The 26,123-nt window shown below is 43.0% G+C and overlaps 1 protein-coding gene across 1 annotated transcript; it reads right to left on the bottom strand.

Annotated features, from left to right (window-relative positions):
* Window positions 1-257: 257 nt before the first annotated feature.
* On the bottom strand, window positions 258-24,505 carry TRAFD1 (TRAF-type zinc finger domain containing 1). The gene is made up of 12 exons (XM_058531447.1): window positions 24,417-24,505; window positions 21,858-21,923; window positions 17,223-17,358; window positions 17,059-17,112; window positions 12,872-13,277; window positions 12,018-12,224; window positions 5,478-5,554; window positions 3,866-4,096; window positions 2,722-2,842; window positions 1,702-2,032; window positions 1,385-1,457; window positions 258-1,155 (listed from the first exon to the last, which is right to left on the bottom strand). The coding sequence occupies exons 2-12, from the start codon at window positions 21,902-21,904 to the stop codon at window positions 1,096-1,098; spliced, it is 1,743 nt and encodes a 580-aa protein (XP_058387430.1). The 5' UTR covers window positions 21,905-21,923; window positions 24,417-24,505; the 3' UTR covers window positions 258-1,095.
* Window positions 24,506-26,123: the final 1,618 nt, after the last annotated feature.

The following is a 26,123-nucleotide window of genomic DNA, read 5'->3' as shown; positions in this document are numbered from 1 at the left end:
ACCCAAATCATCACCAGGGCTGCAGCAAGCTGTCAGTTTCCTCAAAGTCCAATATAAGAGAAAACTATACATACTCTGAATGTCTGGTATTCTCTTAGACGGCACTCACGCTGGATCTGCTAGGGTTCTAGAAAGCACAGAGAAAGCCTAGTCCTGCTCACCTTCCCCTAGACCTCAGAGCTGACTCCAGCCCACCCTGGCCTCCTTGAGGTCTCCATGGAGCGCACAGGAGAAGGAACCACAAGACTCAGCTGAACTCCAAGTAAAAACTTTATTTCTATTACAAGGATGTTAATAATTATAATAATAACAGTAAAATAAAAAAGAGGGGGAGGGGGCTCTTGGTTTTCAGAGCAAGCCACGGAGGTCACAGGCTCCATCCTGATCAGGGCAGAGCCCAGCATGGCCCTGGCAGGGAAAGGGAGCCCCCGGCCTTCTCCATCAGAAGCCAGTGAAGACAAAGGAGCCACACTCTCCACCAGAAACAGAAGGCAGTGAAGCCAAACGCCAAAGAAGCAGATTAAATCAAAGCCCCAAGTCCACTCACCTCTAGCTCAACTCATCTCAAAAACCCTGTTCCTAACATAGATTGCAACTTTCCTGAAGGCTTTATAGGAGCTCCTCCACACACACCAGAGGCCCAAATTCTAGAGTGGGGGGAGACAGTACACAGGAGAGGTTACCCAAAAGTTTCCAAATTTAGGTCCCCACAGGGAAGAGAAGCACTTCACTGGTGAGGGTACCAGAAACTCTCTCCTCTTTCCACCAGGACCACACAGCACCAAGAAGTAGTGGTGACAGTATGTCAAAAGATAGAGCCCTGGTGGGCTGAGAGACCATAACGTGTATTTCTGTGCTGCCAAAAGGCAGCAGCTAAAGCTGAAATGTTTCTCAACAGCCTCCCTGCTAACCCTCCCTCAAACCCTCAAACTCCCACAGCACAGTCTCAAAAGACACAGAATGGCCATAACCTAGAAAGAGCTAAAATCTGTAATGTCTTCCCTGCCAGAGAGCCTGAGAGGCGGGGCCCGCGCTGTGGCAAGTGCTGCCGTGCAGAGAAGATGGAACCAACATGCAGGTTCTCTGCAGACACCATTACTCCTCCTCCTCTTCCTCCTCTGCATCCCCAGCTCCCTGCTGCTTGGGAGTTTTTGCCTGTTGAACAATAGAATACAAAGTTTATGTAGAAAGTGAAAAAGCAGTACTCCTCCCTTAGAGCCCTGAAAATGTCAAGCTTGTATAGAAAACTCCTCATCAAAAGCCAAAAGAACAGTCCTTTAGCCACATCAGCCTGATGCCCAGCTCTTCCCCTGACTTCAAGAACCACCCAGCCCCATCCACTTCTGAGTCCTCACTGTGCATTAGAGGCTGGATCCCCGGTTACCTTTGCAGTTCTGCTGCGGTAGCTGGTGGTTGTGGGGGTGACCCGGGAGTTCCTGCCATCTTCACTCCTACCACTGAAAGAGAAGGATTGGAAACTAGTTCCTGAGATGCTCCTGAGCAAAAGTCAGAAAATTCAGAGAGAACAGAAACAGCTGGAACCAGACACAAGCAGCTGCTAGGAGACAAAACAAATGAACAAACACACTCCCACAGACAGCAAAAGAACATTTTGGAATCAGGCCACAACACAAGCAAAGTCCACATTCCCATGTTCTCCTGAGCTACTCATTCCCAAGGCCCACTCCGACTGACTCTTACCTTGCTCCATATCTCCCTGAAGACCCACGGGGGAAAGAGGGCACAAGGTTTTCTGGGTAGAGATTTCGAGTGGGGTGAATCACTGGAACGTGCCCAGTGGCCATGGCCCCATTATGGCTGTTTCGATTCCGCCCCTGGCTGTCTAGGTTGTTGAGCTTCAGTACTCGAGGCGGGCTGGGCTGGCACCCAGGCCTGGGGCCTGATGCGGATGTTGACAGTCGGTTAGAGGTAGCTGTCATATTGTTAATGGGTCTGCTGGGGGGAAGAGGGTAGGTGGGCCAGTTAGCTGTTTCCTGCTTGATATCATCCATGTAACCAGAGGACAGGTCTCCTGAGAAGAGAAAAGAGCACTAGCTTTAGGGAAAAGCCTGCTCTTGCTGTTAGTGCTGGATTCGGAGCAGGAACAAAAAGATTCTGGGTAGAAGACAACTGCCTCACCCCTAATGGCTGCTGAAACTCATGTCTCCAGGACGGGGCTGGGAACACTTTGTCCACATCACACACTTATCACCTGAGTCCTCAAATACAGCCTCCTAACATTCAACAATGATGTGCAAGCAAACCTTGAAAAATAATCTCTAATTGGCTTTGTAGTGGCTGGGTTTCAAAAACAGCTTACTTGCCTAGTCATGAGGCTCTTAAATAATAATAATAATAATGTTTGAGTACCCTAAGCATATTTCAACTAGAATTGGGGGCCTAGGGCAGCCACAGTAAGGTCTGAAAATTATCTCCAAATAATCCACTAAGTGCATAGAAAGGAGACCCCAGCTGAAAAAGCACTGACTACTAAGCATGTCTCATGGCTGTCCCCGAAGCCATTACCCTACAAAGCTACACTCAGGACAGCTCGGTCTAACACAGGACTACAACTAGCCACAAGGAAGTCCCCAGTGAGATCCTACTGTGCTTGGTAATTTGGGATTCAGGTAACCCTCGTGTTAGAGTAGCAGATGAGAAGTGTTAAGCAGGCCCGAGCCAGGAGCAGACCTGCGGCCTTGGCTCAGCCCTGGTTAATACCCTGGTGTCTAATACGCCTCTTGGGCAGCTCTGGCGAGGTCTCTCGAGGCTGGAAATCCTGTCTAGGAATCCTCTCCGTCACATGGTTGTTTGCTGTGGCTGGGCGTTGGTCACATTGGTCCTAAGAAAAAAACCAGAATTAGTACCTCTGGACTGATTCATTCCCAGGAGGGAGCAGTGGGAAGAAAGAAAGGAACAACAGGTTGGATAAACACACCTTATCTCGGTGAGGGGGATGACTTTGACACCACTGAGAGGAAGGGCCTGGGACTAAAAAGAAGCACATCTGGAATGGAGCGATCATTCACATTAGCACCCAAGGCACTAACAGCAGCACTCTCTGATTTGTGGAGGGATGAAGGGTTGGTCTTAGAGCTCAGAAAATCATGTCTGTACTTTGACCATAGAGTATTTGTATGGTTGCTTATTTCATAGTCTCCCCTAGGAGACAACAAGCAGTCACTTATCTACTGCTTGATCCAGAAGCAGAAGTCTTTATTACAGAAATGAAATGTGTGGTGTTCTAGCAACAGCTTTATGGCACCAACTACAGAAATGACCCTGAAAATACCTGCAGTGTTAGCTCCCCATAACAAACACGATTGGGCACAAAATGTATTTTCCTCTAACAGATTGGAATCCTAGACTGCAAAAGCTGAAAAAGGACTTCCGATTGTCTAGTCTAACTCCTTCATTTACAGATGTCCACAGTGAGGGGACAGGACCTACCCAGGGTCAACCGTAAGGGCAAAGCCAGAACGAGACCTCCAGGTCTCCTGGAATGCAACACTCAAATGCTACCACAACAGGAAGAACCCACCCAGCCGAAAGTAGAGTGCATCAGTGACCTCAGGAAATCTCTCAACTAAACCCTCTGACAAGCCTCCATGCCTGCTTAAATGGAGTCCTGGCTCCTTGGGCCTCAGCTAGTGACATGAGGGTTTTAGTTGGCAGAAGGCAGAGAAAGGATGAAGGCCTGAAGTACTGTATACCTCACACAGCTCACAAAACAGGGCACGGCCAGTAGGCAGGTCAGGTATGCATGCAACTTAAAGGCTAAAGAAGCGTTCTCAGCTCCAGCCTCTGGTTCATTCACAGAGCATCAACATGGAGTGAAGCAGATGGGTCCTCTAGGGACTCTTACCTGGTGATGGAATAGCACCTCCTCTTCTAGCTGTACCCCGCAAAATTCACAGGGGATGATGATGCTGTCCTCCACATGGGGTGAATGGCTCAGGCGCATCAAAGAGTCTAACTGGTTACTTGCAGCCTGCTGCAGATATTTCTGGAAGATGATATCAGGGTCTTCCACCCCTTTGGGGGAAGTGCTACCCATATTGAGTGGAGGTAAGGCACATGAAGGGTTACAGCTTGTCTGTCTCAAAAAACATAGGTTAAAAAAAAAAGCATAGGTTAGGAAAAAACTACATTCCTAAAACAACATTTTCTAGAAGTCATAAAATTTTAATAATTCTTTTAATGTCAGGGAGAGGAACTAAAAAGGGTTAGGGGAATGCAGATGGAACATATTACTTTTATTTTAAACATTTCTGTGCTGTTTTAATTTTATTTTACTGTCTTCATGTGATTATTCTTTTTAAATTAATTTGAAAAGATTTTTCCCATAGCCATACAGTAAGAGAGGCCCAAATATTCTTGGTTATCCCTATTAATGGATTTTCTAATGTTGCTCCCAAACCAAAAGCTACATGTATTCACACACTGTATTATTCCACTTATGGGGAGAATGTATGTTCCACCCAGAGCACAGGGACAACTTACTAGTTATGGAAATGCCAGACTAAGCCAAACCAAATCAGAGAGAGCAAGAGCGTTGACAGAAAAGTGGTTCCCTCCACCAGGTAATTCTCAAACACAAAGGCTATTCTCCAGTCATTCCTAAATGGCTCAAGAACTGTCACTCATTCAAAAAACATCAGACACTTTTCACATACCAGGTATTGAGAGATTCAGAAACCAGGAAAACCCAGAACCTGTCCTCAAGGAACTCAGCCTAGTGATGCAGACCAACAGAGGATTAGGAGACCACATCCCAGGGTGATAGGCTAAAAGAGAAGTGGGCACAGGACTTTCGGGGAGCACATAGGTAAAGGGTCTACGTTGTTGGGTGTGTTGACGAGGCAGGAGTGGAAGGCCACACACCTTCACGCCAGAAAAAGTAAAGTGCAAAAAAGACCCCTGACCCTTCCAGGGAACTGCAAGGACTTCAGTACGGCTCCGATAAATCAAAATGTGGCATGAGGTCAGCCTCGTGGCTTAGCAGTTAAGTGCGTGTGCTCCGCTACTGGCGGCCCGGGTTTGGATCCCGGGCATGCACCGACGCACCGCTTCTCCGGCCACGCTGAGGCCGTGTCCCACGTACAGCAACTAGAAGGATGTGCAGCTATGACATACAACTACCTACTGGGGCTTTGGGGAGAAAAAGGGGGAAGGAAAAGAAAAAAAAAAAAAAACAGAATGTGGCATGAGAGGAGACCAGATGGTCAGCAGACACTAGTCACCACGGCTTGGAGGGAGCAACTGGGCCTGCCGAAATAAACATTACTTTTTCCAAGAGGGAACAAGGCTGAGTTCTCATACCCATATGTCAGTCACACCATGGGAAAAAGCACAGTTGCCACTCCTACCACAAGCATTGTATTAAAATAGTTTTCTCAAGACCTCACGTGGCCTGCAACACCAACTATGGCCTGCACACATTCCTACTGAAAGCCCTCAAGTAATTCACAACACACCTGATGGTCAATCAGCAGTTCCTCTGGGTAGAGCTCCTCACAAAATTCACAAGGCAACATGGTGTCATCAGCTGCACCTAGGTATCAGGCCACACAGTCAGACTCAAAATGAACAAAAACAAGCTTGATTCAGTCTTTTATCCTCCTTGTGGGGTTTCATATAAATTTTGACTTCCTTTGACATTTCTTAGATGTAGCAATTTGTGGGGCTGTAAATCCTCAAAGGGAAACCATCTAAGAGACAAACCCTAAGCAAAAAACTTCCACTATGGAAACAGATTTACTTGTCGCCATTTCCTGAGTAGCAGTCAAGTAGTAGCTTACCTACTGCTCTAATTAAGAAATTTAAATGTGTAATAACTAGGCACTAATCTAAGAGCATTCTGTGCATTATTTCAATCCTCAGAAAAACTTATGAAGTAGATCCTACATATTCTCATTTTACAGATGAGGAAATTGAGGCTCATATGTTACTAGCAGACAAATATCAGAAAATACCCTCCTAGTACAAAATACCAAAAACAATGCTGAAGAAAAGCAATTTGAATAAATAAATATAAGAGCAATTTTTTTTTTTTTTTTGGTGAGGAAGATCAGCCCTGAGCTAACATCTGTTGCCAATCCTCCTCTTTTTGCTGAGGAAGACTGGCCCTGGGCTAACATCCGTGCCCATCTTCCTCCACTTTATATGGGATGCTGCCACAGCACAGCTTGACAAGCGGTGCGTCAGTGCGCACCCAGGATCCGAACCCCAGGCCGCTGCAGTGGAGCGCTCGCACTTAACCGCTACATCACTGGGCCAGCCTAATAAGAGCAATTTTAAACCCAGGATTCCCAAAACACAACAGCCTTAGTAAGACTGCTGAAGAAACAGAAGGTGAACAATGAGAGGAGGTAACGAAATTTGCCTAACTAAGTTGTGGCTCTGGATAGAGGAGAGAAAAGTCTCTATTAAGGATCAGTAACTATGGGCCGGCCCGTGGCTTAGCAGTTGAGTGCGCATACTCCCCTACTGGTGGCCGGGGTTCGGATCCCGGGCGCGCACCAACGCACCGCTTCTCCGGCCATGCTGAGGCCGCATCCCACGTACAGCAACTAGAAGGATGTGCAGCTATGACATACAACTACCTACTGGGGCTTTGGGGAAAAAAATAAATAAATAAAATTATTAAAAAAAAAAAAAAAAAAAGGATCAGTAACTAGAGTTTGGCCTTTACATGGGTTTAAGTCCAGAATCTACATTTATGTTTTTTTATAAATTCACATTTATGATTTTAAAAAGCTCAAGCCAAAAATTCAATTTAAAATTATCCCAGTCTGTAGTATCCCTTTGCACCTGCTGGAAGCATATATAAATACTGTCAGAAGAACACACCAGCAAACTTAATGTTAAAACACACACATATACACACACACACACACAAACACACAGAGGAAGGCAGCAAGCCATCATGAGTGAGAGTTGGTAGAAACAACAAATAGCAAAAAAAAGATTTTAGATATATTTTTAGACACAATAGAAAAATAAATATATTTAACATGTTTAAAGATATGTTAAAAGGGGAATTGGACTATGACTACCTAAAATATAAAAGATTATTTTAAAATGATGAGGCATACTGAAGAAAAAAGAATCAAATAGAACAAATGAAAAATATATAATCATTGAAGTGAAAACCTCAATGAACATATTAAACAATACATTAGAAAGAAGACAGATAAGAAATTACCCAGAGTGCAGCACAGAGGAGAAAGAAATGGAAAATTTAAGCTAAGAAACGTGGAGGATAGAGTGAAGTCTAACACACCTAAATGGGATTCAAGGCCCGGCCCCGTGGCTTAGCGGTTAAGTGCGCACGCTCCACTACTGGCGGCCAGGGTTCGGATCCCGGGCGTGCACTGACGCACGGTTTCTCCGGCAATGCTGAGGCCACGTCCCACATACAGCAACTAGAAGGATGTGCAACTATGACGTACAACTATCTACTGGAGCTTTGGGAAAAAAAAAAGGAGGAGGATTGGCAATAGATGTTAGCTCAGATCCGGTCTTCCTCAGCAAAAAGAGGAGGATTAGCATGGATGTTAGCTCAGAGCTGATCTTCCTCACAAAAATAAATAAATAAATAAATAAATGGAATTCAAGGAGAGACTACAGAGAATGGAAGATAGGCAATAATCAAAGAAACAACAGATGACAATTTTCCATATAGATAAAAAAACACTAAATGTATGAATCAGGAAGGTCAGCAAATCCCAAGAAATTGAAGGCCAGAGAAATCATCAGGAAACTGCAGAAAGACAAAAAGACCTTAAAATGAGCCAGACAGAAAAGACAGAGTACCTAGAGAGAAATAACAATTAACACTAACAGATGACTTCTCTATAGCCAACAACAGAAGCCAAGAAATAAAATATCTTCAAAGAACTAAGACAAAATAACTGGCAATATAGAATTGTATGACTAGAGAAACCATGAAGACAAAATAAAGATATTTTAGATAAACCAAAATAGAGAATTTACAGTCAACAGACACTTTCAATAGAATTTCTAAAGAATGAACTCAGGAAGATATTTATCCTAGAAGGAAGTTCTGAGAAAACAAGGAAGAATGGGTAAGCAAAGAAAATGGTAAACACATAGTAAATAAAATGATAAATACAATGCGTATAAAAAAAGAAATGTCTTTATCATGGTGTTAAAAAAAAAAACAAGAGACAACATTAACACACAAGTGGCATTTAAGTCATAATGGGATGATCCAAATTCTTTTTTTTTTTTTTGTGAGGAAGATCAGCCCTGAGTTAACATCCAATGCCAATCCTCCTTTTTTTTTTGCTGAGGAAGGCTAGCCCTGAGCTAACATCCGTGCCGATCTTCCTCCACTTTATGTGGGATGCTGCCACAGCATGGCCTGACAGGCGCTGCGTCGGTGCAAGCCCGGGATCTGAACCCCAGCCGCCAACAGCCGAGCACGAGCACGAGCACGAGCACGCATGCACATACGCTTAACCGCTACGCCATGGGGCCGGCCCCAGGGATGATCCAAATTCTAAGGGTATTGTATTAATTGGGAGAAGTGTGATGAGGCTGATTAAATTTAGTCTTTGTTAAGTAATATGTTGAAATTTCCAGGGCAACCGCTACAAGAATAGAGACAGAGAATATAAATTCCAAACCAGTAGAGATGAAAAACAGAATGAAACAAGCAAACAAACAAAAGTCAATAAAGCAATCTAAGAAATGACAAAGAAAGGAGAAAATAAAAGAAACTACACTGAATCCAGAGTCTTCATTTGTCATTACTACGCTATTATAATTTTACTTTCTTCAGCACCAATCTAAAATGCTCTGATGAAAGTCAAGTCAGAAAGGTTGATAAGGAGACCCACATTAAAAGATGCTGCTCAGTGTTTGGCAAACACTTTCTTTGGGACTAAGGCATTTTTCTAAGGGAAAGAAGCAGCAACTATCAGGTGAAAAAACAGAATGGATCAAAGGTAACAAAAGAGAGAACCTGAATATCAACGTCCCATAAAGGGTCGTCAACCCTAGAAATGGAAAAGACTCCAAAGCCAAACACTGAGAAGCCTTGATCTACTCCCCAAAATTCAGGAAGTCTCCCTAATAACACCAGCTTTTAAACAGTCCCATTGTATTATACATTCACATCTTTTTATATACGAAGAATATAAGGCTACCTAAGAACCTGCTGAGAAAATGGTGACCTCTGCAGAGAACCAGGAGACTGTTAGTAGTGGGTGAGGAGGAGATTCACGTTTCCTTTTACGTTTTTTCCTCTTAATTTTTTTTTATGATTTTTATCTGTTTTTTCTTTAACATCTTTATTGGGATATAATTCACATACCATACAATTCACCCATTTAATGTGTATGCCATCTTTTTATTACATATGCAAATTATCTATTTTTAAATACCCTCTACATACAAAAAGCATTCTTTTTAAGGAAGAAAATACAGCCTGAAATAGTGGTTTTTTGACCTGTGGAGACATAACCCTCTACAGAGCCATAGACTCATCTTATGCAGTCTTTGAATTTACATGTTAACCAACCACTGTCTAGAATAGATAGTAGAAATAAAACATTTCATATATATATTTACTACTTTTCAAATTAGTATAATTTATTATAATTAAGAAAACACAAATTTTTTTTTTTTTTTTTGTGAGGGAGATCAGCCCTGAGCTAACATCCACGCCAATCCTTCTCTTTTTGCTGAGGAAGACTGGCCCTGAGCTAACATCCGTGCTGAGCTTCCTCCACTTTATGTGGGACACCGCCACAGCATGGCCTGACAAGCATGCGTTGGTGCGCGCCTGGGATCCGAACCTGGGCAGCCAGCAGCGGAGCACACACCCTTAACCACTAAGCCATGGGGCCGGCGCCCAGTACAAAAATTTTTGAACAGGAAAAATACATCATCACCTATCCAAGTTTCTATTTACACGCCACCATTTACCTCCTTTAACCAGGCCACATAAGATCCAAACTTCAGTGTTTGGGTCCAGGACCAATTCCTATTTTATCTAAATCAACAAAATGTTAAGAGTTAATCCTACTGTTCAGGGGCGGGCCCCGTGGCTTAGCAGATAAGTGCGCGTGCTCCACTACTGGCGGCCAGGGTTCGGATCCTGGGCGTGCACCGACGCACCGCTTGTCAGGCCATGCTGAGGCCGCGTCCCACATACAGCAACTAGAAGGATGTGCAACTATGACATACAACTATCTACTGGGGCTTTGGGGGAAAAAAAAAAGGAGGAGGATTGGCAATAGATGTTAGCTCAGAGCCGGTCTTCCTCAGCAAAAAGAGGAGGATTAGCACGGATGTTAGCTCAGGACTGATCTTCCTCACAAAAAAAAAAAAAAATCCTACTGTTCATATAGCAGCATGAAGAAAAATCATGGCTGAGAGCTGCTTAATTTTCAGGTCCCTCACATCTCTTACAACTTGAGCGTTTTATTTATTTATTTATGTATTTATTTTTTAATTTTTATTCATTTTTTTTTTCCCCCAAAGCCCCAGGAGATAGTTGTATGTCACAGCTGCACATCCTTCTAGTTGCTATATGTGGGACAGGGCCTCAGCATGGCTGGAGAAGCGGTGTGTCGGCGCGCGCCTGGGATCCGAACCCGGGCTGCCAGCAGCAGAATGCAGGCACTTAACCACTAAGCCACGGGGCCGGCCCATGGAGCGTTTTAAATATGACATGCATCCCTCAAACATACTGTTCTCTAAACAAAGACCCAAAGGGTGGTTCACTGCTCACAATCCAACTTTTATTTTTAAAAATTTAGTTTTAATCCATGAGTTCAATAATACTAAAGAAAGAATTATTTTTAAATGGGGGCAAGGAGGGAAGCAAAGTTCTTTATAGAAGAATGACAACTAATAAATATAGGACAAAGAACAGAAACAGAAAAATCATCATTTTACAATTGCCATAGTAATACTTGATTCAAGCAAGAAACATCAATGAATACTAAAACTGCTAGATAAAAGATTGTGTGAATATCCTATTCCCCAACAATCTCAAAATAACATCCTGCATCTAGCTATTATAAAAGGAAAAAAGCTACCTACATAAGGGAGAAAATCTGACAGACCCCACTTTAATGAACAACAGGACAAACTGACATCTTGAGGACACAGCCTCACCAATGCAGCATTCCAGCCAAAACTGTAACCTGAATCTAAACATGGGAAAACAATCAGACAAATCTAAACTGAGAAAGAATTAGTCTGCAAAAACAACTGGCCTGGACTCTTCAAAAGTGCCAACGTCCTAAAAGAAAAAAAAAGAGGATGGGGAACTAAACTAAAGGAACCCAGGGGCCCACCTGGTGGTGCAGTGGTTAAGTGCACGCGCTCCGCTTCAGGAGCCCAGGGTTCGCTGGTTCGGATCCCGGGCGCGCACTAACGCACTGCTCGTCAAGCCATGCTGTGGCGGCGTCCCATATAAAGTAGAGGAAGACAGGCATGGATGTTAGCCCAGGGCCAATCTTCCTCAGCCAAAAAGAGGAGGATTGGCATTGGATGTTAACTCAGGGCTGATCTTCCTCACAAAAAAAAAGGAACCCAAAAAGATCTAAACACAATGCATAATCCTGGATAAAGTTCTAAAGGACATTAAGTACAAGTAGAGAACTTATGTTAAATTTCCTGATAGTGCTATTTGTATCGTGTTTACTCAGGAGAATGCCCTTGTTCTTAAGAGATACATGCTGATGTATTTAGGTATAAAATGTTATGTCTGCAACTTACTCTCAAATGTTTCAGGGGGGAAAATACATATATAAAGATAAATGGAAAATACTAAAATTGGTGATATAGAAGAGGGGTATATAGATATTCACTGTATGATTCTGACCATTTTTAAAAATAAAAAGTTGGCAAAAGCAAAGGAACAAACAAAAAAGGCAAATTAACCCATGAAAAACTTACAATTTTATATAAATTGTATAGTGTAAGACTTCAAAAAACTGTAGAGACAGAGGCTACTGCAGAATAAACAAACCTACTCTTTATGTCATTCAGAATATTGGGATCTTCACGGGACTGGTCTGCCTCACATACGGTCCTCCAGAAGTCCTGCTCTGCCACACTGGGGGCCTGGCCTTCATTTTGCAGACTTAGGGCCAACATGAAGTCCAAGTTTGCACTGTCTTCACCACCCTCTTTGGGGGGCTGTCGGCTTCTATTCCTTTCCTGTCTTTCTTGTTCTTCCACTGGAAAAAAAACAACCAGTACTCAAAATACATTAGAGATGTTGCCACCCCTCAGCTCAAGACCATGCCTAGCAAATATTGAAGGCATCTGTGCAGGAACAAAAGAGGCCCAGCCCTCCAGTTCTCATAAGACTCCAAATATTAAGTCCACCATGATAAAAGGCTCCATTATTATTCTAATTGTTTTATTAATAAGCAGTATTATTGGGCTGTAACTATGAGACAGGCACTGTCCTAAACATTTGACACACATTTTCTGCATCATAGCAGAATGGTTTAAAGCATGGAGTCAGACTGCCTGAATTAAAATCCCAGCTCTACTACTTACCTACCCTCATAAGACTGTTGTGAGAACTAAATGAGTTAATACACGTAAAGCACTTTGCAAATGCCTGAAGCACACAGGGTAGACTCAGTAAATGTTACTATTAACAGCATTGTCGTCATCATCATCAACCCTAACTGTAATCCAATAGCAAAGAGGTTCTGTCACTCCCATCTACAGGAAAGTCAGGTATTCTTCCTAAGGTTACCTAGCTACAGTCAGGTTTATATATAATTAAAATCTATTTGGCCCCAAAGCCCTGTTCCCATTTTCCCTGAGATTTTGATATCATTCCAGTTTTCTAATCCCAAACACAACTCACATAGATTATTCTGAATTGGAAATTGGGCTGTCATGTTCCTTTGGTTGGTAGTCCTACTATGGAAAAGGTCTGATTCAAAGGCTCTCAGGGACCTTCGGGGTAGCCTCATGGGTGGGTCCAGAGCCTCAATTTGTCTGAGGAGTTGGGATGCAATCCAGATTCCATCTTGACCCCAAGACTCATCATATGCATTAGGAGGCATGGCAACCTCATCTCTTTTTTCCTCCTCATCTCTCCCACAAACTTCAGGGTGAGTCTTCAGATCTTTCACCAGGACATTGCGCCCGCAACTGCCACATAACTCTGTCCGGGCACCACAGTAATCTTCATGGTCCTTCAGTTTAAGAACAGAAAGTTCCAAATCACAGTGCTGGCAAAGGGCAAGCCGTAGAGGACACTCGGTCTCCTGCAACACAGAGTAATGAGGCAGTTACTATGCGGATCTAAGAGAGGCCATGTTTTAGTCCAGGGCAAAGAAAGCAGAAAGTAGACTTCAACATTTTCTTCCAACCCTAGCTTCACCTGTCATGCTTCTTTATGTATTTAAGAGTCACAGCTTCCCTCTTTGTCCCTGTCACCAGGTTCTACAAAAAGAAGGAAACTCTTAGAAGGAATTTACTCACTTAACCACCCTATTATCATTTTGTGCACACATTACAAAGTAACCCAAAATCTTTGCCCAGGGCCAAACAGCAAAAGCATAACAATTCAGATATGTTTGCCAAAGCTCCACCAGCCCAATTTCCCGTTACTCCTCCAATTTGTCTTACGTACTTGGTAATGAGGAAAAGAGACTGCCCTTTGGAAAGACACTGATTTTTCTAATCTGATATACATTCTATATACATTTGTATATAGCACTGGCTTTAAATTGACCAAATAAGCCAGCAATCACCAATGAAGAGGACCCCAAGAGCGCACATGTACTCAGTGGACAAAGGACAAAACTTTTATACTTAATTTGAAATTGTCACTAAAGTACTAAAAATTAAAAAGATATAAAATAGGGCCGGCCCTGTGGCTTGGTGGTTAAGTGCGCGCGCTGCAATGCTGGTGGCCCGGGTTCGGATCCCGGGTGCGCATCGAGGCACCACTTCTCCGTCCATCCTGAGGCCGAGTCCCACATACAGAAACTAGAAGGATGTGCAGCTATGACATACAACTATCTACTGGGGCTTTGGGGGGAAAAAATAAAATAAATAAAATCTTTAAAAAAAAAAAAAAGATATAAAATGTTACTATGATATACACATTTCAAAACTTGGGAACTTAAGATCAGAACTTTAACATAACATCGTTTAAAAAGATACTTTATAACCACTGTGCCAAAGAGCAAAAATTTCTTTTCATGCAGATTAAACCCAAGTTCTATTCTAAATGCTACTTCAAACATTTTTAGCATTGTTTGTATATGCGTGGACTATCTCTTGCAGAAAACACAAGAAACTGATAAAGAGAGCCTAGGAACAGAGGTGGAAGAGCGACAATTTTTACATATATGCTTTTGTGGGTTTAAAACTATATACCGTGTAGCTATTATACCACTTCAGAAAGATTTTTCTTCAAGTTTTATTAGAAAAATGCCACTGATTTAAGTTATGCAACAGCAAAAGAGCAAATAATTGCTGGCACATACCAGATAATATAGTAAGTACTTTGTTAACAACTCTAAAAAGTGCTAGTAACTCACCAGAACAGCAAATAAAGTTTAAATTTTGGGGTGGGGGGCCGGCCCCGTGGTGTAGCAGTTAAGTGCGCGTGCTCCGCTGCTGGCGGCCCGAGTTCAGATCCCGGGCGCACCGAGGCACTGCTTGTCAGGCCATGCTGTAGCGGCGTCCCATGTAAAGTGGAGGAAGATGGGCACAGATGTTAGCTCAGGGCCAGTCTTCCTCAGCAAAAAGAGGAGGATTGGCATGGATGTTAGCTCAGGGCTGATCTTCCTCACAAAAAAAAAAAAATTTTTTTTTAATTAAATTTTTTTTTTAAGGAGAATTTTTTAAAACTCTTTAGTTAATCTCTGGTCTACAACTGTCATAGTCTGACTTGCAGGAATGTTAGGAAATACTTTGTACTTGTACTTTTATAATGATTGATGTATTACCAAATGAGTCCCAGATATAACTGGGAGAGAAGCTAGAAGAGGGGGCAATTGATTAGAGGTTGTTTTATGCAGCAGGTAGATGTCAGAGCCAGAGAAATACTCACCATCATTACTAATGTGACCTCAGTGATAAACCCACCACTTTGCTGGTGAGGCCTAGTAAAACAGAAGCCAGATGCTTAGAAAAAATAATGAAAGTAAGAGTGCTCAAGTATTAATGAGACGTTTATCTCTGAGCTATGGGGTTATGAGTGGTTCTTGTTTTCTTTTTACATTTTCCAAATTTTCTACACTGAATACAAATTATCTTTTTTTGTGTGTGAGCAAGATCGGCCCTGAGCTAACGTCTGCCAATTCTCCTCTTTTTTGCTGAGGAAGACTGGCCCTGGGCTAACATCCATGCCCATCTTCCTCCACTTCATATGGGACACCGCCACAGCATGGCTTGACAAGCGGTGCATCAGTCTGCACCCGGGATCTGAACCAGCGAACCCCGGGCCATCGCAGCAGAGCGCGCACACTTAACCGCTTACGCCACCAGGCTGGCCCCCAAATTATCTTTTAAAATTATAAGTTATTAGCTTTTTTAGGTACATAGAATGAAATGCACAAATCTTTTTTTTTTTTTTGAGGAAGATCAGCCCTGAGCTAACATCCATGCCAATCTTCCTCTTTTTTCTGAGGAAGACCAGCCCTGAGCTAACATCTATTGCCAATCCTCCTCCTTTTTTTTTTTTCCCCCTTTTTCTCCCCAAAGCCCCAGTAGGTAGTTGTGTCATAGTTGCACATCCTGCTAGCTGCTGTATGTGGCATGCCGCCTCAGCACGGCCCAACAAGCGGTGCATCGGTGTGTGCCCGGGATCCGAACCCAGGCCGCCAGTAGCGGAGCCCACGCACTTAACCGCTAAGCCACGGGGCTGGTCCCTGAAATGCACAAATCTTAAGTGCATATCTTGATGAATTTTTACACACATATACACACTCCTGTTTCACCACCAACTAAATAGTTGTTGGGATCTTTTAACTGATGAATTAATATGCTCATTCAAGGGGGCCGGCCCCGTGGCTTAGCGGTTAAGTGCGTGCGCTCTGCTATTGGCGGCCCGGGTTCGGATCCCGGGCACGCACCGATGCACTGCTTGTCTGGCCATGCTGAGGCGGCATCCCACATACAGCAACTAGAAGGATGTGTAACTATGACATACAACTATCTACTGGGGCTTTGGGGAGAAAAAGGGGGGGAAAACAAAAAAGGAGGAGGATTGGCAACAGATGTTAGCTCAGGGCCGGTCTTCCTCAGCAAAAAGAGGAGGATTGGCATGGATGTTAGCTCAGGGCTGATCTTCCTCACAAAAAAAAAAAAAGAAAGAAAGAAACACTGGGCTGGCCCTGTGGCTTAGTGGTTGGTGCGCGCACTCTGCTGCTGGCAGCCCGGGTTTGGATCCCAGGCACACACCGACATACCACTTCTCCGGCCATGCTGAGGCTGCATCCCACATACAGCAACTAGAAGGATGTGCAGCTATGACATACAACTATCTACTGGGGCTTTGGGGGAAAAATTAATTAATTAAATTAAAAAAAAAATGCTCATTCAAAAAAAAAAAGTACGCTCATTTGACTATGGCCGGTTTTATCTCAACTAGGGACCAAATGTTCTCTCTCACCAAATGCTCTCTGAAGAATTTCTTTGGGTGTAAACAGCATGTTATCCAAGTGATCAAGAAGTCAAAACGAAATTACAAGATGTAAGGCAGGCTGTGTGCTGAAGAGGTCATCCCACACTGACTACACAAGGCTTGGCTTAGCACTCAGTGAGGCTGCCAATAACCAAACCCCAGCAGAAATGATAGACCCAGTTCCAAAGGTAAAGGCTCTGAGGCCTGAGCATGGGGCACAACAGCCCTGCAGCCGAATCTGGCAGCAAACAGTCAAAGTGTCAAATAGGCTTTGAGAGGCAGTGTGCATGGAGCTGGTAGAGAACAAAAACTCAACCAGACTGGCTTCTGCTCTGCACGTGGCTCTATAATCTCAGTAGCACTGGCTCCATGGTAACTCACTCCCTTCACAGTACAGGGAAACTAACCTCGTGCTTCTTTAACTGCCTCTTCTCCAACTTCTTATTACATTTGCAGGTTACCTAGGGTAAGAAGTAAGAATATAAATTGGCTTTGTGACAACATACTCACTTGCTATTGCACAATAGCAAGTATAACACACTTATGAACATTTGAGTACTTGGTGGTTCACCTGACAGTGTTCCGTAGCCATGTGAGTCTCCATGTCAGATTTGGGAAATGGTTCCTTGCAGACAGGACACACACCAATGTTCCTTCGACAGTGGAGCTCATGGATGGTAAAGTTAAACACAGGAATTTCTTTTTTGCTATAGAAATAGATCACAAAAAAAGGAAAGCATTACTGACAGACCTATGCACAGTAGTATCACATGGAAATCTGTTCTGTCCAATCTTTAGTCTCCATTCTTTCTCTTTAATGAATATCTAGTCTATAAGCTCTTATGATTGCTACTACCCTTGCTTTTCAAGAACTCTTGGAAGTTTTGAGTCTTCTGTGCAACACTCTGAGTCATCAGTGCTATGCACTACCTCTGAAAGCTCAGCCTCATCTTCTAGACGTCAGAGCTAATCACAACCAACGCCATGAAGTCAGACGGTGAGAAGTGAGCTAGGCTTTTCCAAAACCGTCCATGCCCCAAAGCACAATGACACACCTCAGGATTACAAAAAAAGCCTACCATTTATTTTCACTCTCAGTCCAAGGTAGGTTTAAGCTCATTAGATTTATTCCACTAAAGTCAAACCAAAAAGAGCAGATGCCAGCTTTGGGATAGTCAGTAGGGAAGGAGAAATTGCCTCCTTTATATCCCACGTGCCTTTCAAAGCAGGGTGAATCCTAGTTAGGAATATGCTCTCTGGCTGGGTTGGTATAAACTTCACTGCAGAACCATACAAAAATTAAGTCTTGTCTCCTCACTCACTTTTTGCCATTCTCCTTTAGTTTAAGGGATCCAATTAAAGATCATATCTAGGTTATAGAAAAGAAAGGAGGAAAACGACAATCTTAAGTGAAAGAGTGAGACCATTTAAATTTAACAAGAGTGTACATACACTCACACTAGGGGCACAGAGTGTTCAAAGGCCTTACTTTTTACTCATTTGGATATGACCACTGGAAAAGTTCAATTTCACAGTCTAGTTAAAGACTGCATTAAAAGAATGTGCCTCAAAGTATGTCACCTAGAATAAAATTTCAGAAAAATACTGAATAGGATAAATATAGATAGTTATATAGCTAATCTTTAATATTTTATTTTGTCCCTGAAGCTGAATACTATTAGAACCCTCTCCCACACTAAGTTGTAGATAGCTTATTCCTCTTTTATAGTTTTAATCTTCATACACAGACTACAAAACACTTCAAAGCAGGATCACTGACATGACTCCAGCTATAGTCATACTCCCAATCTGAAAGACCAAGACACCAAATAAATGTAAATTCATTTTCATCCAATGGTAGAACTATCAAGGCAGCTCTCATAGCAAAACTGGAAGGTAACACAGAGCAATCAACTCTGAGAGATGGGAAGAAAACGCAACGGATAAGGAAGGAAACTAGCAATGTCTTGACAGATTTAACTTCCCCTATTTCTTCAAAATCCCTAGCTTTCTAAGGAAACCACTGATTTTAAATTAATTCAGTTTAAGTTTTTTTTTAACTGTAGAATATTAAGATATATAGTAGAAGGAGCCATAAATCAAAGTTATCATCTAAACCTATTAAATTAACAAAAATTAAAATTAATAAATCCCACTACTAAGGATGTTGTGAAACTAGCATTCCAAAACATCACGAGTAGTAGTGTAAATTGCTTAAAAATAGCCTGAAAATGTGTTTCTACAACCATAAAATTATACATTCTTTAATCCAGTAATCCCACGCTTGGGATGATGGATTTTCATTAGTGTTATAAAATGGTAAAAAAATGAAAATCATTAAAATATTTAAACAATAAGGAAACAGCTAAGTTAAATACAGTACACCAACAAAGTAAAAGAAGCAGAGCTATATCATGATTATAAATCATATGTGCACAAATGCCACAAAAAATTAAAGCCAGCAATTACTGCTTAGGATGCTGAGATTCTGGATTCTTTTTTCATAATTTTGACAATAATTCTCTTTTAACAGCAAAAAAAAGAAAAAAGATCAAGAAAATAAATGTTTATAGTTTTTATTTTACAGGGCTATTCAGGATAACCTACTGACAGAGCATTTTATATACACAAGGCAACTAAAATTTCAGAATTATAACAAAAAATATTAAGGATCACATAATCATAACATGAAGCAAGAATCAAAAGCAGCTGTCGGGAAGACCACAAAGCATTTACTATTACACATTTTCACCTCTTAGGAAACCATGAAAGAAAAGGAAAAATATTTGCAACAATTACATGAAACAGTTGCCTGCTGATTTTGTTTTCTTTTTAAATTTAACTGCCAAGATAGTCCCACCAAACATTTCAATCAGACAAAATACCAATATACTTGCTTCCTACCTACAGATAACAATCAAGATGTGTTAAGTGAGATAAATGAGAATATAATTCCATATCTAGATAAAACTGCTAAAAGCCCCAAGGAAGAACTAGCAAGTTAAAGATGAAATTTCATTTTAGATAGGAATGACTGAAAGTCAAGCCAAAGCTTCCAGAAAAATTCTCAGTAGCCTTCCAAATGTTAAACACAGTAAGCCAGAAATCAGTTCTTTACTACATGCAAAAATAAAAGGTTGAACCTTCTAACATTGAAGCTTCTGTTCCCTAAACAGAACTCTCCCCCTAATCAGTGATACCATAAGAAAAGAGATAATATGCAAAAACATCTTCAATCACAACAAACTATTCTTTTTACTGGCCCAGTGGGTCTAATCACAGCTCACATTTTGAAGAGTACCTTAACTTTTCTTAGGGAACAATAGGAATATGGCTCTAAAGACAAAAATTTAAAACCTGGAATTTAAACAGGGTTACTTAGATGGAAGGTCTGTGAAAGTTTAGTCAGCCTTCCATGTTAATCTGCTTTTTTCTTTAAATAAATTGCTTTGGCTCTGAATAACCTTGTTTTCATTAGCGTTCCATTAACTTATCCTTTTTGTAACTCCTTTAGCATTGTTATTTATATATTTTCCTAGGATTTATTTATTTATTTTTAAGAGATTTATTTATTTATTTATTTTTCGTGAGGAAGATCAGCCCTGAGCTAATATCCGTGCTAATCCTCCTCTCTTTGCTGAGGAAGACCAGCTCTGAGCTAACATCTATTGCCAATCCTCCTCCTTTTGTTTTTTTCCCCAAAGCCCCAGTAGATAGGTGTATGTCATAGTTGCACATCCTTCTAGCTGCTGTATGTGGGACGTGGCCTCAGCATGGCCTGAGCAGCGGTGCGTCCGTGCACGCCCAGGATCCGAACCCCGGGCTGCCAGCAGCGGAGCACGCGCACTTAACCGCTAAGCCACCGGGCTGGCCCCTGTCCTAGGATTTAGATTCCTTCAAATTGGAGTGGACTGATAAGAAAAATCTTAACTGACGCTAAACCCAGTATGTCTGTTTTCTTATAAAATCATAATGATTTTTTTTGTGGTTACTTGTATCATTGATTACTTTGTATTAGCAATAGTACATATAAAACCCAAGCAAAGCTATAATAGTTTTTAAAATGGCAGAAAGTGATAGTGGCAAAGTAGGAAAAAATATCCTATAAGGCAAGACACCCTCACAGAAATGAAACCTTAATTCCATGCAGGGAAAGAATATTGTAGCCAGCAGATGCTCTGATTATATCCTAATCCTGCCCAAAGGCTGAGCAGAAAGAAGAAGGCAATAAAAAAAGAAAAATTGTTATCTGGCTTGAACCTTTCACCAATCTGCATCAAACTATTTTCCTTATTCAACATCTCTTTCCTTCTACCGCAGTTTGGTAAGTTAAACATAGGAGACAGTTCTGCTTTGCTTTTTTTCTTTTGTTTTCAGTAAGAGCACTTGTATATCACTAAAATACCAAGTTCCTGAGAAATCCCAACCAGGAATCAGCTGATTAGCTGCACTCCTAAGTTTCATTTCAGCAAGAAAGAGTTGCTCTTTCTTGTCACTCACATAGGTTAAAAACACCAAAATAGAAAGCTTAACATTCAAGACTGCGCCCAGCCTTCACTAACAGTTCTGGAATCACGAAATGATAATGATTAAGCTGGACTGCTGGAAGACTTTGACTTTTTTTTTTAAAGCACTGGAACATTCCTTCAGCAAAATCCTTTATGAAAACAGTTGAGTTGCCCTGGTTGAACTGCTCTCTCACTACTAGATGTAGAGCCAAGCTCACTTAACCTTGTTCCCAAAGACAGCCACTGTAGCCACTCAGGGAAATCTTTGCAACACACTTTGAAAAACACCGATCTAGTCCAAATATTTTATTATATTTTTAGTATCTTTTTAAAAACATATGATATTTTTCAGAAAGACAAAAAATAAATTCCCTTATTTATAGGTCAGAAAAGTGAGGCTCCAAAGCAGTCAAGTGACTTGCAAAAAGTCATTAACTAATTAAAGGCAGGAACCAGAGCCCCAACTCCCAGCTTTATCCCATCACTCTAGTCACTACTCAATGCTACCTAAACCAACTATCTTGCCAGATTACTAAAACAGGCAATTTTATCCAAATTGTTAAAAGGGCTTTAGTCCCACATATTTGCATGACATATTATATGGCTCCAATTTTAACCTGCCAATAAATAATCAAACACTTTACACAGAAGCTAGCTTGTCCTCATTCCAATAACATTTCTTAGATGTAATTTCTCACCAGTTGTCACACAGTCGAGTGTCCTGGTCATCTAGAAATTCAGCCATCTTGAGCTCTTCCTGAAAACTACAAAGGAAGAAGTGTGAACTTTCAATTTCATTTCTGCTTTAAGCATGACATGCAAAACACACAAACAAAAAATAGTGCACAGAAAATGTCACCAAAACTAGTGTGTTAAAGCATTTTATTTAATACCCAACACACTTGGGTTTTACTATTACTTTTTAATTTTCATTTTAAAATCATTTGACATGCCAAAACAAGCACAAAGAACTGCCATAAACCCCTCACCCAATACATCATAAATAACCAAAGTAAAATTATCAAATGTAGGAAACTAATACAATACTAGTAACTAAGCTATAGATCTTATTCAAATTTCAGAAATCATCCCACTAATACCCTTTTTCTGGTTCAGGATCCAATCCAGGGTCACATATTGCATTTAGTTGTTATTTCTCTTCAACCTTCTTTAATCTGGCATATTTTTTCAGCCTTTCTTCATCTTTCACAACCTTGTTAAGTGTACTGGCTAGTTATTTTGTAGAATGTCCTTCAATTTGGGTTTGTCTGATGTTTTTTCATGATTAATACATTTTTGGCAAGAACACCATAGAAGTGATGTTGTGCTCATCTTGGTGCATTATGTCAGAAAGCACATGATGTCAGCAGTCTTATTTTTACAGGTGATGTTAACTTTGGTCACTTAGTTGAGACGGCGCCTGCCAGATTTCTCCACTGTCAAGTTTTTCCTTCTTTTTAAGCAAGATGTCAGTGCTGAAAGCAGATCACTGGCAACTTTATTACCAATATTTACTTTAGATTATTTCTCCCCCCCCCCAAAGCCCCAGTAGATAGCTGTATGTCATAGTTGCACATCCTTCTAGTTGCTGTATGTGGGACGCGGCCTCAGCGTGGCTGGAGAAGCGGTGCGTCGGTGCGAGCCCGGGATCGAACCCGGGTCGCCAGCATCGGAGCGCACGCACTTAACCACCAAGCCACGGGGCCGGCCCTAGATTAGTTCTTTATAGGGCTCTTTTTAACGGTTTTGACATTTCCAAACTAACTCACTTTTCAAAAAAAGTATTCATTCATTTGACATGTTAATTAAGATCCTGTGTGCCAGAAACCGTGCCCCGGCAGTTTCTTTACAAATTAAAGAAACAAGCGTGTCATCTAATAGATGTAGTATACAGAAAACAAGCAAAGAAATAGATATACCTTAAGGTGAGTATTCTGACGGAAAAGTACATAGACAGAGTGGAGCGAATCTACTTTAGATAAAGGTGGTGAGGGAAGAACTTTCTGAGACGACATTTAAACTAAGACCTGAAGTGCCAAGAGCCAGCCATGTAAAGAAGACAGAAGATGGAAGTGGGGAAAACCCATTCAGACAGGGGCCTAGAAGGCAATCAAAGAGAAAGCAAAGGTAGATCTGGAAGAGCATACTGGAAAGCGGCAACGACTCGCGAAGGGCCGATCCCGTAGCACAGAGCGGATACTGCACTATACTCCACGCTCATGGGTCAACCACAGAAGGGTCTGACGTGACTCAAGATCTCCACTCTGATGTGAAACGCCAACTAGGGATGGAAGCACCTAGCTATGCAAAGAGAGCCCGCTTCCCAGGGCTGTCCGGCTGACTCCCGGTGCCACCTACTCCAGCCAGAGCCTCCCACGAGGGAGGCGCCCCGTTTTCTAGCTGCAGGGGACGGGGGGTGGCATGCAGCGCTCGGGGTCCGCCCCTTTCAGGGTCCAGTTCCGGTTCTGCCACTCAGTACACGTGTGATTTAACCTCCCTGGGCCTCCAATTCCCCACGCCGACAAGTGGCCACCCTTCCAAGGGTCACAGCGAGGAGTCAAGGGGCGAAGGCAAGCCTTCAACCTCGGAGGAGCCCCTCTCGGGGACTTCGGGGGCCGCCGCTCTGCCCGAAAGGGCGGGGCTCGCACCTCGGGGTCCAGCCCCCGGAGGCCGTCTCCAACCGCCCCTCCCGGCGAGGTGGGGAGGGCGGGGAGCGGGAGCGCAGCGGCACCGGCTTCGCCAACAACGGCAGTAACGCTTCCCGTGCGCTTACTGACGGCTCAACGCCTCACGCCGACAATCTCCTCGTCCAGGCCACAAGCCCAGGAGGAGAAAGTCACTGTCCCCATTTGAGAGACCGCGAAAGCGGAAGTCCAGGGAGACAGTGGCCGCCCCACGGCTGGTCGGCGGGGACTCGAACCGGGCCCGTCGGCCCACAGCCCGCCCCACGCCGGCAGCTCGAGGCCGGGCCGGGGCGCGGTGCCCACCGCGGCGCTCCGGACGACGCCCGCTTCCAGCCGCCCGGGCCAAGGCCGGGAGGGGCGGCGCCGCCGGGAGTCGCGGCTCCGGTCCCCTGAAGACAGGGCGCGGCCTCCCCACCGGCCTGAGGGGACTCCGCGACGCGGGCATCCTTCCCCTGACGACCGCGACCTCCGGCCCAGAGCCCCTCGCCCACACGCCCCGCCCGCGGGATGCCGGCCGCCGCCCGAGCTGGAGGCCGCCGGAGACCCCCAGGCGCCGGCCGCCGCTGCACTCACCAGGGACGAGAAGAAGGACGTCGAGCGCAACCGCCAGCCACGGACAACCAGCCTCCTCAGTCGGCCCCGAACACTGAACAACGGTCCCCACAGCCGCCTCACCACTTCCGACCATCTCGGAGGAGCGCGCCCATTGGCCACGGGCGGCCCCGGCTGTCGGCCATTGGATAGCACCGCTGTCGCTCCCAGGGCCCCGCCTTCTGCGCGCGGATTGGCTCCCCAGAGCTCCACGGGGGCGTGTCCCTGGAAGTCCCAGCCCTTGCGCATCTGTAAAGAGGGGCAGAGAGACTTGAGTTGTGAGCCCGGTTCTGGGCCCAGCAACTGCCCCTAACACAGGCTAATAATATTTTCATGAATAATACTGTACAAACATTACTAATACCCCTAAAATATTAAGATAATTAATAGCATTTGTTCTCTTGTCATGAGCCATTAGTACTCATTAGTCATTCTTGTTGCTGTTATATTGCCCTCAGTGCAAGACACCTGCAAGGCTCTGCTCGTGTTTGAGTGCTTTGCTTTTTGCAGTGGAAGAGCGAGCCCCTCAGATGCAGGTTGGAGTCCCAGTTCCCGCACTTGCTGCCTATAAGGATTCTCTGAACTCCTCTTCCCTCATGAGTTAAAAAAACAGAATCAATATTTAAATATAACCAAGAACATATTATTTACAATACAGCAATTTAAAATCATAATTTTACCACATTATAATTTAAAAATGTTCATGATACAGTGCTAAGCAGGAAAAACAGATCACAAAGCATTATTTATTTGTAACAGAATAGAATATTTATTTTATTTTATTTTTTTGTGTGTAAGGAAGATCAGCCCTGAGCTAACATCTGATACCAATCCTCCTCTTTTTGCTGAGGAACATTGGTCCTGGGCTGACATCCGTGCCCATCTTCCTCTACTTCATATGGGACGCTGCCACAGTATGGCTTAACAAGCGATGCATTGGTGCACACCCGGGATCCGAACCTGTGAACCCTCCGGCCGCCAGAGCGGAGCACACACACTTAACCACTGTGCCACCGGGCCGGCAGTAGAATATTTAGTTTAAATATGCAGTATATTCTGGGTGATTCCAAAGATATAAAGTTCAAAAACAGACAAAATTAATCTAAGGTGAAAGAAGTCAGAATGGTTCCATTTGGAGGGTATGGAATGCAAGGGAATATGAGAAAGATTTCCAAGTCCTGGAAATGTTCTGTATCTCGATCTGCAAAGTGGTAAACACAGATGTATTAATCATTAAATAGCCACTAAGCTGTACACTTAAATTTTCTTTTTTTAATTTTATTTATTTATTTATTTCCCCCCAAAGCCCCAGTAGATAGTTGTATGTCATAGCTGCACATCCTTCTAATTGCTGTACGTGGCACGCGGCCTCAGCATGGCCGGAGAAGCGGTGCGTCGGTGTGCACCCGGGATCAGAACCCCAGCCTCCAGCAGCAGAGCGCGTGCACCTAACCGCTAAGCCATGGGGCCGGCCCTAAGCTGTACACTTAAGATTTAAACACTTTACATTGTATGTTAAAGAGAACATACCATGCAATATTGTTCTGCACCTTGACATTTTTTTGTAATACTACATAATCTGTCGTGGATTAATAATCTATCCATTATTAGCACATCTATCTAGAGCATTGTCATTCTTTTTCAATAGTAATTCCATTGTATGAATGTACTGAAGCTGGGTTCTTGACG

The sequence above is a fragment of the Diceros bicornis genome, chromosome 35, assembly GCF_020826845.1.
Source record: "Diceros bicornis minor isolate mBicDic1 chromosome 35, mDicBic1.mat.cur, whole genome shotgun sequence".
Lineage (NCBI taxonomy): Eukaryota > Metazoa > Chordata > Mammalia > Perissodactyla > Rhinocerotidae > Diceros > Diceros bicornis.
The sequence above is the reverse complement of the archived record's forward strand: the minus strand, read 5'-3'. Positions and strand labels throughout refer to the sequence as shown.